Source organism: Drosophila kikkawai, chromosome X, assembly GCF_030179895.1.
Source record: "Drosophila kikkawai strain 14028-0561.14 chromosome X, DkikHiC1v2, whole genome shotgun sequence".
NCBI classification, from domain to species: Eukaryota; Metazoa; Arthropoda; class Insecta; order Diptera; family Drosophilidae; genus Drosophila; species Drosophila kikkawai.
The window spans coordinates 13,795,659-13,810,120 of record NC_091733.1 but is presented as its reverse complement, the minus strand read 5'-3'; the positions used below and the strand labels follow the sequence as shown (position 1 = coordinate 13,810,120).

At 53.4% G+C, this 14,462-nt stretch overlaps 6 protein-coding genes across 9 annotated transcripts; 3 read left to right on the top strand and 3 right to left on the bottom strand.

Moving 5' to 3' along the window:
• Positions 1–8: 8 nt before the first annotated feature.
• mRpS14 (mitochondrial ribosomal protein S14) lies at positions 9–612 on the top strand. The gene is made up of 2 exons (XM_017173726.3): positions 9–182; positions 243–612. Exons 1-2 carry the CDS (start codon positions 120–122, stop codon positions 564–566), a joined length of 387 nt encoding a protein of 128 aa, XP_017029215.1. The 5' UTR covers positions 9–119; the 3' UTR covers positions 567–612.
• Positions 613–680: 68 nt separating this feature from the next.
• LOC108079398 (probable ATP-dependent RNA helicase DHX34) lies at positions 681–4,475 on the top strand. The gene is made up of 5 exons (XM_017173723.3): positions 681–1,808; positions 1,861–2,429; positions 2,493–3,427; positions 3,482–3,714; positions 3,774–4,475. The coding sequence occupies exons 1-5, from the start codon at positions 701–703 to the stop codon at positions 4,367–4,369; spliced, it is 3,441 nt and encodes a 1,146-aa protein (XP_017029212.1). The 5' UTR covers positions 681–700; the 3' UTR covers positions 4,370–4,475.
• A 765-nt stretch (positions 4,476–5,240) lies between these two features.
• On the bottom strand, positions 5,241–11,857 carry pcm (5'-3' exoribonuclease pacman). Of its 4 annotated transcripts, none has more exons than XM_017173712.3 (12): positions 11,322–11,857; positions 10,129–11,223; positions 9,755–10,069; positions 9,229–9,693; positions 8,898–9,166; positions 8,509–8,828; positions 7,545–8,438; positions 6,655–7,250; positions 5,956–6,543; positions 5,820–5,900; positions 5,685–5,753; positions 5,241–5,626 (listed from the first exon to the last, which is right to left on the bottom strand). In XM_017173712.3, the coding sequence occupies exons 1-12, from the start codon at positions 11,394–11,396 to the stop codon at positions 5,540–5,542; spliced, it is 4,854 nt and encodes a 1,617-aa protein (XP_017029201.1). In that variant the 5' UTR covers positions 11,397–11,857; the 3' UTR covers positions 5,241–5,539. The 4 variants fall into 4 exon arrangements, 2 of the variants coding, with proteins under 2 accessions (XP_017029201.1, XP_017029200.1); XM_017173711.3 differs by having other exon boundaries at positions 5,241–5,629; positions 11,322–11,756; XR_011445684.1 differs by lacking the exons at positions 5,241–5,626; positions 5,685–5,753; positions 5,820–5,900; positions 5,956–6,543 and having other exon boundaries at positions 7,111–7,250; positions 7,434–8,438; positions 11,322–11,756.
• A 57-nt stretch (positions 11,858–11,914) lies between these two features.
• ND-18 (NADH:ubiquinone oxidoreductase subunit 18) lies at positions 11,915–12,789 on the top strand. The gene is made up of 3 exons (XM_017173716.3): positions 11,915–12,047; positions 12,105–12,434; positions 12,493–12,789. Exons 1-3 carry the CDS (start codon positions 11,998–12,000, stop codon positions 12,671–12,673), a joined length of 561 nt encoding a protein of 186 aa, XP_017029205.1. The 5' UTR covers positions 11,915–11,997; the 3' UTR covers positions 12,674–12,789.
• LOC108079390 (arginine/serine-rich coiled-coil protein 2) lies at positions 12,524–13,776 on the bottom strand. Its single transcript, XM_017173714.3, has 2 exons — positions 13,644–13,776; positions 12,524–13,575 (listed from the first exon to the last, which is right to left on the bottom strand). The coding sequence occupies exons 1-2, from the start codon at positions 13,767–13,769 to the stop codon at positions 12,802–12,804; spliced, it is 900 nt and encodes a 299-aa protein (XP_017029203.1). The 5' UTR covers positions 13,770–13,776; the 3' UTR covers positions 12,524–12,801.
• Positions 13,777–13,858: 82 nt separating this feature from the next.
• Positions 13,859–14,461, bottom strand: ksh (transmembrane protein 167A-like protein ksh). The gene is made up of 3 exons (XM_017173717.2): positions 14,325–14,461; positions 14,152–14,261; positions 13,859–14,075 (listed from the first exon to the last, which is right to left on the bottom strand). The coding sequence occupies exons 1-3, from the start codon at positions 14,325–14,327 to the stop codon at positions 13,970–13,972; spliced, it is 219 nt and encodes a 72-aa protein (XP_017029206.1). The 5' UTR covers positions 14,328–14,461; the 3' UTR covers positions 13,859–13,969.
• Position 14,462: the final 1 nt, after the last annotated feature.

Genomic DNA, 14,462 nt, shown 5'->3' with positions numbered 1-14,462 from the left:
AGGGCGAATGGCAAATATTCCCTGCCATTCGCATGTCACATCAGCTGAGGTGTCATCGATAACACACACCTATCGACAATCGCCCCAATTGGAGGCGAAAGAGGAAGACCAGCAGCAATATGAATTCCCTGGCCAGGATCGGTAGCTTCGTTTGCCAATCGGTGCAAATAGCCGGCTGCGGAGTAAGTGCCTTCCTTATATACAGCATCAGTCAAGGTTATCAGTCATATCTTTCCTACCAGATGCAGCAGGTGCGCACCAAGTACGCCGACTGGAGGATGATACGCGATGTCAAGCGGCGCAAGTGCGTCCGGGAGAACGCGGTGGAGCGGCTGCGGGTCAACTCGCTCCGCAAGAACGACATCCTGCCAGCGGAGCTGCGGGAAGTGGCCGACGCCGAGATAGCCGCCTTTCCCCGCGACTCCTCGCTCGTCCGTGTCAGGGAGCGCTGTGCGCTTACGTCACGCCCTCGCGGAGTCGTACACAAGTACCGGCTGAGCCGGATAGTCTGGCGGCACCTGGCCGACTACAACAAGCTGTCCGGCGTGCAGCGCGCCATGTGGTAGTGTCCCTGTTAGCCCTCTAAGCGAAATAAACCATTGTTTAAGCCGGCGCCTTGCATTGTTATTAGTTTCGATTTCGATAACGCCCACAGCTGACTGCTATCGATAACAGTTTGTTTGTGCCAAACAGTTCAACAATGTCCAGGAAAGGAGGAGGTTCCTCGGGAGGTGGTGTGGCCCAGGCGCCGCTCAACCTGGTCAACTTTAGCTTCCTGGATCACAAGGCGGAGCTCTCTGGGCAGCTGCTGGCCCGCGGCCGCCAGCAGGCGAGAAGTCTGGTGGAGAACGAGGCCGATTTCTGGAAGTTTGTCGGCAAGTACGAGGCCATGATGCGGTCCACGGGCCAGCCAGCTTTGCCGCCACTACTCACGGAGCCGGAGCTGTCTGAGGCACAGCCGTATCATCGCAGCAAGCACCTGGCGTTGCGCCTGAATGGCGAGGCCTTCCTGCAGGACGCTCGCGGCGAAATGCAGGAGCAGTTCCGGCACCTGCTGCTCGTCTACCTGGACTTCCGGCAGAAGGAGAAGTTCCAGCGCATCCGGAAGCTGCGACAGGCGCAACGCAATCTTCCCATAGCCCGATTCCGCAGCGATTTGCGCCAAGCGCTGGACGAATCCCGCGTGGTCATTGTGGCCGGCGACACGGGCTGCGGCAAGTCGACGCAGGTGCCGCAGTTCCTGTACGATTTCGGTTACCGGAGCATAGCCTGCACCCAGCCCCGGCGTCTGGCCTGCGTGTCGCTGTCAAAACGCGTGGCCCACGAGCTGCTGGACGATTATGGCAGCCAGGTGGGCTTCCAGATCCGCTTCGAGCGCAGCCGGACGCAGCGCACCAATATATTGTTCATCACCGAGGGCCTGCTGCTGCGCCAGCTGGCGATGGCCTCAAATCTCGATCAGTATGATGCCCTGATTCTGGACGAGATCCATGAGCGCAACCTCTTTGGCGACTTTCTGCTTGGCGTTACCAAGTGCCTGCTGCGGGCACGACCGCAGCTGAAGCTGATCCTAATGTCTGCCACCATCAATGTGGAGCTCTTCCACAGCTATTTCCGCGAGGAGGGAGCACGGCTGGTGCAGGTGCCGGGCCGGCTATATCCCATTAAGCTGCGTTATATGCCGCCGCCTGCGTTGGAGCTGAAGGCTGGCCAGGCGGCTGCGGCCTCCAAGCGCTCGCAGGGCTCCAATCGCATAGATCCGGCCCCCTTTGTCCAGGTGCTTAGCCTCATAGACCAGCAGTATCCCAGTGAGTACGCCTCTGTTCCGTTTCTCTCCATCTTCAACCCTCTCTTCCTCAGCCAGCGAGCGCGGCGATGTGCTGATCTTCGTGAGCGGTGTCAACGAAATCGACTCTGTGGTGGAGGCCATCCGCGAGTATGCCAGGCAGCAGGAGCACTGGCTGGTGCTGCCGCTGCACAGCGGTCTGGCCCTCGCCGAGCAGGACAAGGTCTTCGACTATGCCCCCGAAGGTGGCCGCAAGTGCATCGTGTCCACCAACATCGCGGAGACATCACTGACCGTGGACGGTGTGCGTTTTGTTGTCGATTCGGGGAAGGTGAAGGAGATGAGCTACGATGCCGCCTGCAAGGGCCAGCGCCTAAAGGAGTTCTGGGTGTCCAAATCATCGGCGGAGCAGCGCAAGGGTCGAGCCGGTCGTACGGGACCAGGTGTTTGCTTCCGCCTCTACACCCAAGCGCAGTTTGATGCCTTCGAGGCGTATCCGGCGCCGGAAATCTATCGCGTTCCCCTCGACACAATGCTGCTGCAAATGGTGTCCATGGGTCTGCCCGATGTTCGGGCCTTTCCCTTCATCGAGGCCCCGGAAATGGAGCGCATCGAGCAGACAATTTTGGGACTCAAGCAGCATGTAAGTAGGGTTATTCTATAGGTTTACCTCTCCCCTACAACCATCTTCTTCCGCCTGATGCAGTGCGCCCTTAGTGTGGACGAGAAGATCACCCCGTTGGGCAGTTCGCTGGCCAATCTCCCCGTGGAGCTGTCCATTGGCAAAATGCTGCTCATGGGCTGCGTATTCCCGGAGGTGGAGCAGCTCCTAACCCTGGCCGCCATGCTGAGCGTCCAGAATCCCCTGACGAACCGTGCCCACACGGACCAGCGTTGCGAGCGGGAACGCCAGCCGCTGGAGTCCGACCAGGGTGACCTCTTCACCCTCGTGCGGGCCTACCGCGAGTGGCTGGAGCTGAAGATGCGACGCGAGGGCACGCGCAAATGGTGCCATCGTTTGGGCATCGAGGAGCAACGTTTCTACGAGGTGACCAAGCTGCGCCAGCAGTTCCAGCGAATCCTCGAGAGCTGCGGCATGGCCGTGGCCAGTGGCAGCAGTGGCTCTCAGTTGACCAGCGCCGAGCGGGCCACGCGTCATGGCGAACTGCGTCAGTTGAAGGCTCTCAAGCGTCGCCAGCGCTTCGAGCAGCCTCGCCAGCGCAAGTTGCTGAAGCATCAACATGGCCAGGAGGCGGAGGAGGAGGAAGAGCACAATGAGGAGCCGCTGGGCGAGGATATGCGTGATGTGGACTTTCGGCTGCGTCATGACGCCCGGCAGCTGGCCTTGCTGGAGCGATCGGCGCGCCTCGACCGCAGCCGGGACGTGGTGCTGCTGAAACTGCTGCTGGTGAGTGGCTTCTATCCTCAGCTGGCCATTGGCGATGAGTTCAACTACTGTAAGGGCGGCGGCCAGCAGTTCTTCCACACGCGCCTCAAGCCCTTCCTCTCGCAGCATCCCAACTCCCACTTTGCCAAGCATTACGAGCTGCTCAAGCTGGCTGACAGCGACCTCCTGGCCAAGCCGGACTTTTACACGCCCAAGCATCCGCTTAGCGCCCGGCACCAGCTCCTCTGCTACCAGTAAGTATCCCCCGGCAAGCGATCCCCGATCTCTCCTTAATTGTTTACTGCCAGGTCACTGCTGGAGACCGCCAAGCCGTATTTAATGAACTGCATCCGCCTGCCAGCGGCCCAGACGCTCCTGCTCTTCAGCTTTGCCATTGACACCAATGCCGGGGTCACACAGATCGTCTGCGACGGCTGGCTGGGCCTGGATTTTCCCATGCCCGGCACCGGCATGCAGCTTCTCAGTCGCGCCATCGAGCTGCGTCGTCGTTGGAGCAGTCAGCTGTACGCCAAGCTGGATGGTAGGTAGATCCTAGGAAGCCTCCATCGTTTTTAAACCGCAAATCCCATTAATTCTTAGAGCTTAGCGACAAGCGGGAGGCACCTTCAAGCCTGACCAGTCCAAGCAGCACGCTCTGGCATGATCTGCTCGATTTCATGGCCCTGGACGTTGCATACGCCATCCGTCGCCTGCTGCCCGCTGATCTCAAGCGTCTCTACTCCCATCAGGCGGCTTCCGCCGCGACGCGACTTATGGAACTCCCAGCGAACCCCTTTGCTCCGGACTATGCCATGACCGCCAACGAGGAGAAGGGGGGCCTCAATGTCTCCGAGCATGTGGTATATGGCTGCCTGGTTGAGCAACAGTGGACACTGGCCATGGACACAACGTTGCGGTCAGAGCCGTGGCAGTGTACGCGCTGCAACTTCCAGCTGGAGGAGTTCGATGTGCTGGAGCAGCTGGTGCATCAACAGCAACAGCAGTGCCGACCGAGTAGGGCGAAGGCTAGTCCAAGTGGGAAGACAGATAAGCGGCCACCACCAACCACCACCTCCTCCTCCTCCTCTTCTGCCTCCACTGGCGGTTATTTCTGTGAAACCTGCAAGACTCGGCTGCGTCAGCTCTCACAGATTGACATCCTGCGCCACCGTAGACAGTGCACAAAAGCCAGTTAATAAATAAATAATAACCATAACAAATAAGAATAACTATATTTCACCCAAAAAGAAGATATATTTTTTAAATAATTAATTATAAATTATCTAATCTAATTAAAACAATTCAATTTTTTTTGTTTACACTCAAGCCAAATGTTTATTTATTTGTACAATATTTTTATTTACAATTTGTATTTTTTTTCTTTGAAAATTATTTTGAAATATGTTTTGTTTTTAGTATAAGTACTTGCCTAACAGCGATCTCTACTTCATAGATGTGTTGAAGGAACTCGAAGGAGGAAAACGAACCGAAACACAGTCCCGTGTAAGTTATATTCAGACTATTAAGTCGGTTATTAGAAAGGAAACGCGACGATAATATACATATACAGTCCTTTTGGTATAAATATGATCTTAAAGTGGAACCAAACTATACATATATGTACATACACATGTATGTAGTTAAAAGTCCCAAGAGATATTTTTTCTTGCTCTTTTTCGCGCTGAAGCATCTACCCTGCAGTGCCATTCATCAACGTTTCAACAGCATACAACAATACAACAATACAACAATTCATCAACATTAATGACAGCTTGAATGAAATGTTGATGAATTGTAGATGACAGAGACCTACTGATGAAGGTGCTTACAAAGATACTATATATCGGAATAGTTTCAAGTTCCGACTTGATTTTGGCTCTAAATTCGTAATTCCGAGGAAACTACCAACGAGACAAATGGAAAAAAAGGACCTAGTTTAGTTTCAAATGAAATTAATCGCTAAAAAAAAATAGCATCGCGATTTCCGTTGCACTCCTTATCATTTCTCAAGGATTATAAATACAAATAAGAAAATATCCATGCCCTAAATAAACTCTAAATAGCATGTAAAGTGTGGAAGGTGTACATATCTGTGCCTTCCTGAATGCAACGCAATTTATTGGATGAAGTGATAATTACAAAGAAAATTAAAGGATGTGTTCAGTCTCACCGAGGGATTTTCATCTAACCTGGGCCTTGTCAAAAGGAAAAAGAATCCGTGTTCTTTTTTTTTACCTAAATGAAAAAAAAACAAAAAATGTTTACGCAGTGAGGACTGCCGTTGGAATTCGTATTTTATGGTCTAAGCAATCTCAGTTTGCTGACTAGGGAGGAGGGAAATAATTAAAGTGAGTTAAGCGCTGGTCCTAGTGAATAATATAATCCTGATCAAATTTGGCCCCAATTCGAGGCAGGCGCTGCTTTCGGGGCTGCTGCTGCTGCTTGCTGCCGGTCTGCTGGGAAAGGTCAAGTATGAGCAACGAAAAAGAGGCATTTCAACACCATACATACCCGTTCGGTAGTCCCAGTAGCTGCCACCGCTGCCTCCTTGCTTGTGGATGGACCGGCATTGGTATCCGGCTGGAAAGTGATATTATTATAATATTAAATTTATATTTTTCCTTATATATTATATTTAATTATCACCTTTATGTTCAGCGTACGCATGAGGCCAATGGTCTCCTCGTTTGGCTCCACCGACTGACCACTGCTAGTGGCCTCTGATCGCTGCGAAGGATAGATGGATGTAAGTACCTTAAGACACAATGCTTGACAAGCTTACCCCTTCGGTCTCCTGCTTATCCTGGACCTGGCTGCTCCGCTTGGGCCGATACGCCTGTATGGGCACAAAGTCTTGGATGGATGAGTATCGCGGCTTCGATTGCTGTTGGTTGTTGGTCTCCGGCAGGTGCTGGAAACTGGGCGGCGGCTGTGCTTGATACTGCTGTGGCTGATACGGGAATGGTAGGGGCAGCTGCTGCTGCTGATGATGATCCTCCTTGTTCAGGAGGAACGTGTCCATTTGCCGGCGGTTACGCTGGGGCAAATTGTTGTATTGTGATGAAGGAAGTATCCTATTACGTCCAAATCCCATCATATGCGGTGGCTGCATCGGATGGAGCCCCATCTGGTGGACAGGGAATGGGGGCGGCTGCTGTTGCTGATGAGCCTCCACTGGCTGCTGGTTGCTACGGAAGAACTGCTGTGTCTGGATCGGGCGATCGTACTGCTGCTGATGGTGGGACTGTGCCTGTTGTTCTTGCTGCTGCTGTTTTCGCTGCTGCTGCTGCTGCTGCTGCTGCTGCTGCAGTTGCTGCTGCTGTTGCTGCTGGGCCTCTTGTTGCCAAAAAAGTGGTGGCTTGGGCAGATTCTGCAATTATTGCATATATATTGAAAATGTGAATAATGTAATAAGTGCCTCAAGGCACTTTTGAGGTTTAAAAAAGTTAAAAGTTCACACATCTGGGGTAGGAGTACTTACCGGCATCTGTCCTGGAACGGGAGCCTTTAGCAATTGTGGTGACGACGCTGCCTGCGCCTGCGGCTGCTGGACATCTTCATCTTTCTTGAGGCCCAGCAGTGACATCAGAGCCAGTGTCTGTGCCTGCGGATTCGAGCCAGCAGCTGCTGCTGCCGGCTCATGGCTTTTAGCGCTTCTGGGAGTGCCGCCCTGATGACGCTGGGTGGCTTGCTTTGAGTTTGATTTCCTCCAGTTTTCCTTGGTTGAAGGTGGATTTGTCTGTCCCGGCTTGGTGGCTGCTTGAGCGTTGTTGTTGTTACGCCAGTTGGCCGGCTTCTCCTGTTTCTCCAGCTTCTCCGGTTTCTCCATCTTTGGCGTCTTGGTCTCCACATTATCATAAGCTCGTGGCTTAAAGAACTCATCGGCTATCTCCGTCTTCATGGTGACGGTATTCCAGTCGTTGCCAGCCGCCGTTGTGTAGCGACTGCAGCTGCTGCTGGCCTGCGGCTGCTGCTGCTCTTGTTTCCTTTGCTTATCCACTCGGAATTTGTCCACATGATTTCTGGCTGGATGGGAGCAAACTTGGGACGATTGCTTGTCCTGCTTTGGGCCTTGTTCTAAATGAAAGCGAAAAAAAAATTAAGTAAGAAAGAAGCATTTTTATAGATTTTATCTGAAAGTGTTGCCAAGTTATTCGATAAACTATTAATAAACAGGAATTTTCTTCAGTAATTTCCCTAAACACAAGTTACTCGGCAGTGTTCCCAAAACAGATTTGGGATTTCTTGGGATTTCTTTACCTTAAATACCTTACCCCCACCCTTAAATCAACCCGCCAGTTGTTGCTCCCAATGCCTGCTTTATACATTCCCAATTGATGACACCTTCGAAAGGCTATAAAAGACATATACCATTCTTGTAGATGACGACGAGTGCACTCTCGGGCACCTTGTAGACCCGATCCTCGGCTATGCCATGGATATCGTTGCAATTGGGCACCGCCTTGTCGAAGAGCACCTCGCAGAAGGTGTCCACAGCATGGACGCACTCCAGTCGCACTGGATTTGGATCCGTCACAGGATGTATCCCAATTACGGTGCCCTTGATGCCCACCGGCACCATGTAGATGGTGCGGACGATGATGACGCGATCAAAGAGCCGGACTGGGCGGCGCGACCGATAGACATCCGGCAGGGTGACATTGGGCTTTATCAACAGATGCGGCTTCACCTGCAACGTGACATCCTTGACGGGCAGGGAGCGTAGCTCATCGACGGCGGTCAGGAGCAGCTCCACAGTCTCGCGGCAAACGGTTTTCGAACCGCAAGCAATGCGCTCGACCTTGGCATGCGGCTGCTGGCGCACCCAATTGGCCACGTTCTCCACCAGGTGCTGGCCCACGGCATTAGGGAATATATCCTGTTCGTAGACAAACTCCCCGCGGTCATTGTTGTGTCCAAAAAAGGCAACTAGCTCGGGAAAGGTTTGGCAATACTCCCGCATCAGCTCGATGGCCGTGCTGGAGTACAGCCACGTATTGCCCACACGGCAGCAGTAGCCGGCTCGCTCCTCGTTCTGCCGCGGAAACTTTAGCTGCAAGCCCACATTGTGCTTGGCCACATTTTCCATTTTCTCACGCCGCGGCCCGAGAACCACCCAAACGGTGCCGGTGAGTCGTCCCAATGCCCGATTGTTGATATTTAGCTGTTGGGCCACTTCATAGGAGTTGGTGTAGTCGCGATCCCGCTCCTCCTGCATCTGGCGCGCGGCCCTCAGCTCTGGTTCCGGTCGCACACGTATGTTGACTGTAAAGGATTGAAAATATATACCATCTATATATATATATATATATATATATATATATATGAAACTTACCTTTAATGCGACCGCAGCTGTAGGCTAGCGAGGGATCCAGCACGGTTCCCTCGCTGCCATAGTAGGGATTACCAATGAAAAATACTGGACTGCCCACGGGGAACAGCTCCTCCACATTGTGGAACTTTTGGCGCAGACCCTCGCTTACGGTCAGCTCGGCCACAACACCCTGGGCCGGATAACCGGTGACCGAGCTGCTCCACGAGTCCTGCATAAACAAAGTACCCTTGGGTCCGAAGTCCAAGGAGCTCCCAGCATAGGTGCGCACGTAGACGAGCACCTGGTAGTTGTGGAACTTGATGCCCATCCGGGTGGTGAAGCTACAGGGAAGAGGAGGAACAAGAAATTAGAAAATGAGTGATTGTTGAAGCTGAAGAAGAACACTCAACTGTTCCTGCAACGACTTGCATTCGGAATCAAACCGACGGCCATCATTCTGAGCGATTCCCTCCTCGTCCACGCGCTGCTCTCGCGTGGCCACGCGCACCACTTTGGCCTTGATGAGATGCGGCCAGCCAATGTGCACCACCTGACCCAGATATTGACTGGCCACTGCCTCCAGTGTGTCCTCCAGCTGACGCTGGCGCGGCTTAAGTACCATGTTCTGGTTGCGGCTCGCCTGCTCAAACACCTTGACGCGATCGTTGCGCAGCTCAAACTGGGGAAATGAAGGGACAATAAATTGGTTCCCTGGCAGAAAACGCCATCACCACCACTCACATCGAACGGCAGGTGCTGCATGGTGGGGAAGCCAGGAAAGAACACATGCCGCGCCGCATTCGGCAGCTCCACGCACACGCTGTGCCTCAGATTGAGCATAATTTCGCGCGACCATCGAGCCGATTCTGTGCAGAACAGCTGCGGCAGCGATTTGAGCGGCGGCCTGGCAGACATGGGACCCTGCGACTCCGTGGTATAATCATACTGGTACATGGGTCCATGTTGGTTACGCTCCCGCTCCGCCGCCGTTAGATTCACTTCGCAGGGTAGCATGGCGCTGAGCAGGCGCCGCTCGTCGATGAAGGGGATGAGCACCACCGCCTCCCAGTCGTGCTTCTTGCCATTGAGATCAGTGTCAAAGTCCGTGGGATAGAACTCGGCCAGTGGGCTTTTCGACTGCAGCATGAGGTCATGATAGGCGGATGGCAGGAGCTTGCAACTGGCCGCCGGCAGGACAGCCAGAAGCTGGAATATAAAGGAAGAGTAAATTGATGGGAAATCCGGTCATATAGACCTCCTCTCTTACCTGCTGGAAGGGCAGGAAGGGCGTGCCCAGCTGAAAGTCAATGCTGACTTGCTCGATATTCTTGAGGTCGCTGATGAAGGGTGCATAGTGGTAGGGATAGTACCAGTCCCAGGACTGCACCCCGCGATAGTAGTAGTCTAGCACCCACTGCAGGGCATTCACATAGTGGTGGCCCAGATCCTTAATCAGCTGCTGGCCCTGCGTCTCGCTCTTGAACTTGTTGCGATAGTAGTTGCGCTTGTAGTTCTGGAATTCGTGCAGCAGGGCCGTGGCCTCGTCGCTCCAGTCCTCCTCGCTGTCGTCGTCGTCATAAAGCTGCAAAGGGTGAACTGTAAATCTGGGACAAAGAATCCTCTGCCGAGACCCGGACTTACCCTACAGCTGTCATCGATGAGAGCAGCCAGATCCGAGTCCAAATTCTCATTGGCCCTGATCTCGTTGGCGTCCACATCAAAGGCCTCCGTTTTGGCATTCATGTACTTGAGGTCGTCGGCATGCTCCTTGAACTGATCCAGCTCCACCTCGGTGAGGGCCGTGAGAAAGATTTGCAGGCGGCGCAAATTAAGCTTGCCATGTTCATTGATGTTGCCACCCAGCTCAGGGTAGATCCGTATGTAGGTGCGATAGAGCAGCGGCAGGGCATTCGACGAGATGTGCAGGCAGGGCAGGTGGGGTATAAAGTCGTTGCCAACCATAAAACCCATCAGTACCCAGTCGTCAATCAACTGGGCCACGTCCAGCTTCTGCTCTGGTGTACTCAAAGCATCGAACTCCAGCTCCAGGTACTCGCGCAGCAGCCCCAAATGGAGCAGGAAGAAGCGCGTCTCCTCCACGGAGGCCCTCTTGACGTTCTTACCGAACTTCACCTCCTCGCGCAGCACCACAAAGTGCAGTTCGTGGGTGCAGAGGCCGAGGATGATCAAATCCGCGTCCAGGCCGTATAGGCAGTGACGCGTATTTGGATCAAAGCCCGGCTGGGCCTTCATGTAGCGAATATAGTCCATAATCTTGTGCTCACCCTCGCCGGGAGTCTCCTGGCCGCTAAGGATCACGCTGCACCGCTGCCACAGCGGATCCGTGGAGATTTTGGTCTTGAGGAAGGCACGCAGACCCGCCTGCAGGCGTTCCATGAACTCTGTGCCCGGCGTGATGCAGTTGCTGTCGAAGCGCTCATGCTCTCGCCGCTCGCCGCGCTGTGCCGCCTTCTCCTCCAGCTGCTCGGCCTCGCGAGCCGATCGGAAGCGACGGCTGCGCTGCTGGTTCATCTTGGCACGGGGCGCCACACCGTCAACGGCCAGAAAGAAGAGTCGCTGCGGCTTGATCAGATAGAAGAGCTTGTCCACGTAGTTGAAGATCTCTTGGAATATCTGCGCCTCCTCCAGGTGGAAGTGGATGTTGTTGTCGTCCGGATGCGAGCAATTGTGCACAATGCCATTCATGTCCAAGTACAGGTTGTCGAACTCGGGAATCTGTCGAACATAACGGAGGGGGAAACCGAAATCGAAATGAAAATGGAAAAGGTGATAACCACTTGGCGATCGTTCATTATTTTTCATTGTAAACTCACGCTGTGCTCGCGCGCCAACTCACTGAGGCACGGATAACGCTCGCTGATGTAGCGGAAAAACTTTGGAACACCCATTGTCGCTGGATTGGTAACTGGCACCTGGCTCTGGCTCTCAGCTTTCTCCTATTTACACACAATTCGTCCTTGATCACCGAAAATTTCAATTTGTATAGACGTCGGGGGAGTGTGTGCACGTTACGCGTCCGTTCAGATATACCAACCAGCCGGTCGTTCGCGAGAATTATACCGAAAAAAAAATACCACAATATTGCGATTTCTTAGAAATGCCTTTTGCGATCTTTGCATCTGTTTGATCTCAAGATCCACTCAAAAGTATGCTACAAAATCTGGAAAGTCCAAATGTGTAGCCCACTTTTATAGGCCGACTGACCAACACTGGCCGACTTCTGCGGCAGCAAAAGTTTTTAAGGACATCTAATCGAAGGTTTTGGAATCTCAAAAGTTAATATTTACTTATTCATTTCATGATTTATTTGTTTTGATTTGAGTATAACAAAAATTTAGTTGAGTCAAGTATTTTTCGGTGTCAAATCAAAACAAAGCACCTGACCACACTGTTTCGGCTGAAACAGCTGTTTTCACAACAACAAAAACTGCGAACGCTTTTGTGTTCCAAATTTTACGTAATTCGTATTGTGAATTATCCGCCAGCGAAATGTCGCTCATCCGCCAAGTGATGTGCAGGAGCAGCGCCCACCTGCAGCTGTAAGTGACTGGACCCCACACGAACCGTTCGCTCCAATTCCCCGCTTCTGTTCGCAGGTATCAGGCCAACAAGCTCGCCGTGGCCGCCCGCTGGGCATCCTCGTCGTCGGCGGACACCACCGGACCACTGGACCCCAAGCTGGCGCTGGCCCTGCCCGAGGAGCTGGAGCAGCGTAACAAGCTCAGTGGCAAGATCACCGTTCCCACGGCTGTCAATCTCGGCCCCATCTCCGGTGTGCCCGACGAGCATCTGAAGGAGCGGCGCGTACGCATTCACATCCCTCCCAAGAACGCCATGCAGAGTGGCACGGACAACATTAACACCTGGCAGATTGAGTTCGACAACCGCGACCGTTGGGAGAATCCCCTCATGGGCTGGGCCTCCACGTAAGTAAAGAGAGAGCTCTCTGCCTCAACCTAATCATTTATCGATTCGGTATTGCAGCGGCGACCCACTGTCCAACATGAACGTCCAATTCGGCAGCCAGGAGGAGGCCATCACCTTCTGTGAGCGCAACGGCTGGCGCTGGTACGTCGATGGCGCGGATAAGCCCAAAAAGGAGCGCGTCAAGAACTACGGCGTCAACTTTGCATGGAACAAGCGCACGCGCGTCTCCACCAAGTAAATGGCCAGATGCTGGCCAGGATTCACATAGACAAACGCTATTTTTTTTTTCCTTCTCTTTGTTCATAACCAAAAACATAGAATATACCGACCGGAAACGGAGGAATTCGATCTAGAGCGACCCTTGACTTAATAAGGATTTTTGGATTGATACGGCTTATGGTGCGAGGAGCGGGATCGAGATCGGTGCTTTCTGCGATGTGAGGAGCGAGAGCGGGATCGAGAGCGGTGCTTCCTGCGGTGAGAGGAACGGGATCGGGTTCGATATCGGTGTTTTCTGCGATGCGAGGAGCGAGAGCGGGATCGAGAGTGGCGCTTCCTGCGGTGAGAGGAGCGAGAGCTGGATCGAGAACGGCGCTTTCTATGGAGCTGCCTATGCCGCTCTCGCTCGTGTTGCCGTTCCCTCTCCCGCTCCTTCTCCTCCTCCCGCTCGCGCTTCTCTGTTCGCCTGTGCCTTTGCCTTTCTTGACTTCGGCTTCCACTTCGGCAGCGACTGCGACTGTGTCCTCTCTTCCGAATGCTAGGGAGCTCACTGACAGCAGCCTGCACTTGCTGTCTCTGGAGCGCCTCCATCTGCAGATCGACCAGCTGGCGCAGTTCCTCGTTGAGCGTGGGCTTGCTTTTGCGATGACGGCGACGCTTCTGCTGATCTCGCTTCGTCACGCCCACCAGCTCAGCGAAGGCGGCGTTGTCCTCCTCGAATCCCGGATACTTTGCAGTCCGTTGCAGCACATACTCATAGAGCTGCAGGCGCTGGCCGGCACCAGCCTTGTTGGCGTCCGTTCCCAGAATTTGCTGCAGAGCCACTCTATCCAGTTGGACGCTAAACGCGGGATTGTTACAGCAGGAGGGTGGCAGTTCCTCGGTCGATTTAGGCGGCGTCTTTTCGGTGGAACGGTGGTCCTGTGAAAAGGCAAGCAAGACTAGTTATAGCCTTTTCGCCAGTCTCTATCTTTCTCACTGAGACTTGCCGCTTTTACACCGGCTTCGCTCCATTGCAACTGTTGCAGGAGGGCATGCAGGCGGTTCCGGCTGCTGGCCACGAAGAGGCGCAACTGCTGCCGGTGCTCAGCCAACGTGTCCTCAGTTCCAGACATTGATTTGCCACCGAAAGGTCAGCAAAACAAAATTGAACTGCGAAAAAAAACCAAAACGAAACAAGAAACAGTGTTGCCGAAGACGCAAATACCATGGCCAGTGCTGGAAAACGCAGCGTATATTTAGAATCCTTTACATTTCGCGGGATTTGGAATTGGAATCGGGGGAGATCTACACCTGGTGCACAGCCGAGGGCCATTCAGGTCCAGAAAAGAACGGTAAAGGCCATTATCACACAGGCGGCTCCCACCCACGGTGACTTGCGTTCGCCAATCCTCGCCAGCTTCCAAAACGAGCCCAGTAAGCTGCACGAAGAAAGTACAAGTGGGAGCATTAATGGGCCTGTAATTCGCTGCTCGGGGGCATCCCGGCATCACCTACCCGGTCTTGTTGCGATCAATGATGCTGGGGAACAGCGAGCGGAGGTAGGCGCATGTGCAGATCAGCAGGAGGATGACCGACAGCAGGCTCTGGAAGTTGAACAGCGCACTCTGTAAATGAAAAGACAAGCGGTTAGACCTGGTACGCTCCTGGCACTCGGAAAGGATTCAGACCATGACTTTGCCGAGAATCGAACAACGAAAGGAAAACAAGTGACGTGCTACTGGGCCGGCTGCGTTGCCAGACTTTTCGGACTAAACATATGTGGTTTAAGCTTTTGAGATTTTTTAGGGAGAAAGCCAAATTTCCAT

What these genes read in the sequence shown, in the direction of transcription:
- LOC108079398 (XM_017173723.3), top strand. Translation starts at nt 701, where the DNA reads ATGTCCAGGAAAGGAGGAGGTTCCTCGGGAGGTGGTGTGGCCCAGGCG. An exon ending in CATAGACCAGCAGTATCCCA is followed by an intron (nt 1,809 to 1,860) that starts GTGAGTACGCCT and finishes TCTCTTCCTCAG; the next exon opens with CCAGCGAGCGCGGCGATGTG. An exon ending in CACCAGCTCCTCTGCTACCA is followed by an intron (nt 3,428 to 3,481) that starts GTAAGTATCCCC and finishes GTTTACTGCCAG; the next exon opens with GTCACTGCTGGAGACCGCCA.
- pcm (XM_017173711.3), bottom strand. Translation starts at nt 11,396, where the DNA reads ATGGGTGTTCCAAAGTTTTTCCGCTACATCAGCGAGCGTTATCCGTGC. An exon ending in CCTTCCTGCCCTTCCAGCAG is followed by an intron (nt 9,694 to 9,754) that starts GTAAGAGAGGAG and finishes TTTATATTCCAG; the next exon opens with CTTCTGGCTGTCCTGCCGGC. An exon ending in ATAAGCAGGAGACCGAAGGG is followed by an intron (nt 5,901 to 5,955) that starts GTAAGCTTGTCA and finishes TATCCTTCGCAG; the next exon opens with CGATCAGAGGCCACTAGCAG.
- ND-18 (XM_017173716.3), top strand. Translation starts at nt 11,998, where the DNA reads ATGTCGCTCATCCGCCAAGTGATGTGCAGGAGCAGCGCCCACCTGCAG. An exon ending in AGCAGCGCCCACCTGCAGCT is followed by an intron (nt 12,048 to 12,104) that starts GTAAGTGACTGG and finishes TTCTGTTCGCAG; the next exon opens with GTATCAGGCCAACAAGCTCG. An exon ending in CTCATGGGCTGGGCCTCCAC is followed by an intron (nt 12,435 to 12,492) that starts GTAAGTAAAGAG and finishes TCGGTATTGCAG; the next exon opens with CGGCGACCCACTGTCCAACA.
- mRpS14 (XM_017173726.3), top strand. Translation starts at nt 120, where the DNA reads ATGAATTCCCTGGCCAGGATCGGTAGCTTCGTTTGCCAATCGGTGCAA. An exon ending in TGCAAATAGCCGGCTGCGGA is followed by an intron (nt 183 to 242) that starts GTAAGTGCCTTC and finishes CTTTCCTACCAG; the next exon opens with ATGCAGCAGGTGCGCACCAA.
- ksh (XM_017173717.2), bottom strand. An exon ending in ATTGATCGCAACAAGACCGG is followed by an intron (nt 14,076 to 14,151) that starts GTAGGTGATGCC and finishes TTCTTCGTGCAG; the next exon opens with CTTACTGGGCTCGTTTTGGA.
- LOC108079390 (XM_017173714.3), bottom strand. Translation starts at nt 13,769, where the DNA reads ATGTCTGGAACTGAGGACACGTTGGCTGAGCACCGGCAGCAGTTGCGC. An exon ending in GCGAAGCCGGTGTAAAAGCG is followed by an intron (nt 13,576 to 13,643) that starts GCAAGTCTCAGT and finishes GCCTTTTCACAG; the next exon opens with GACCACCGTTCCACCGAAAA.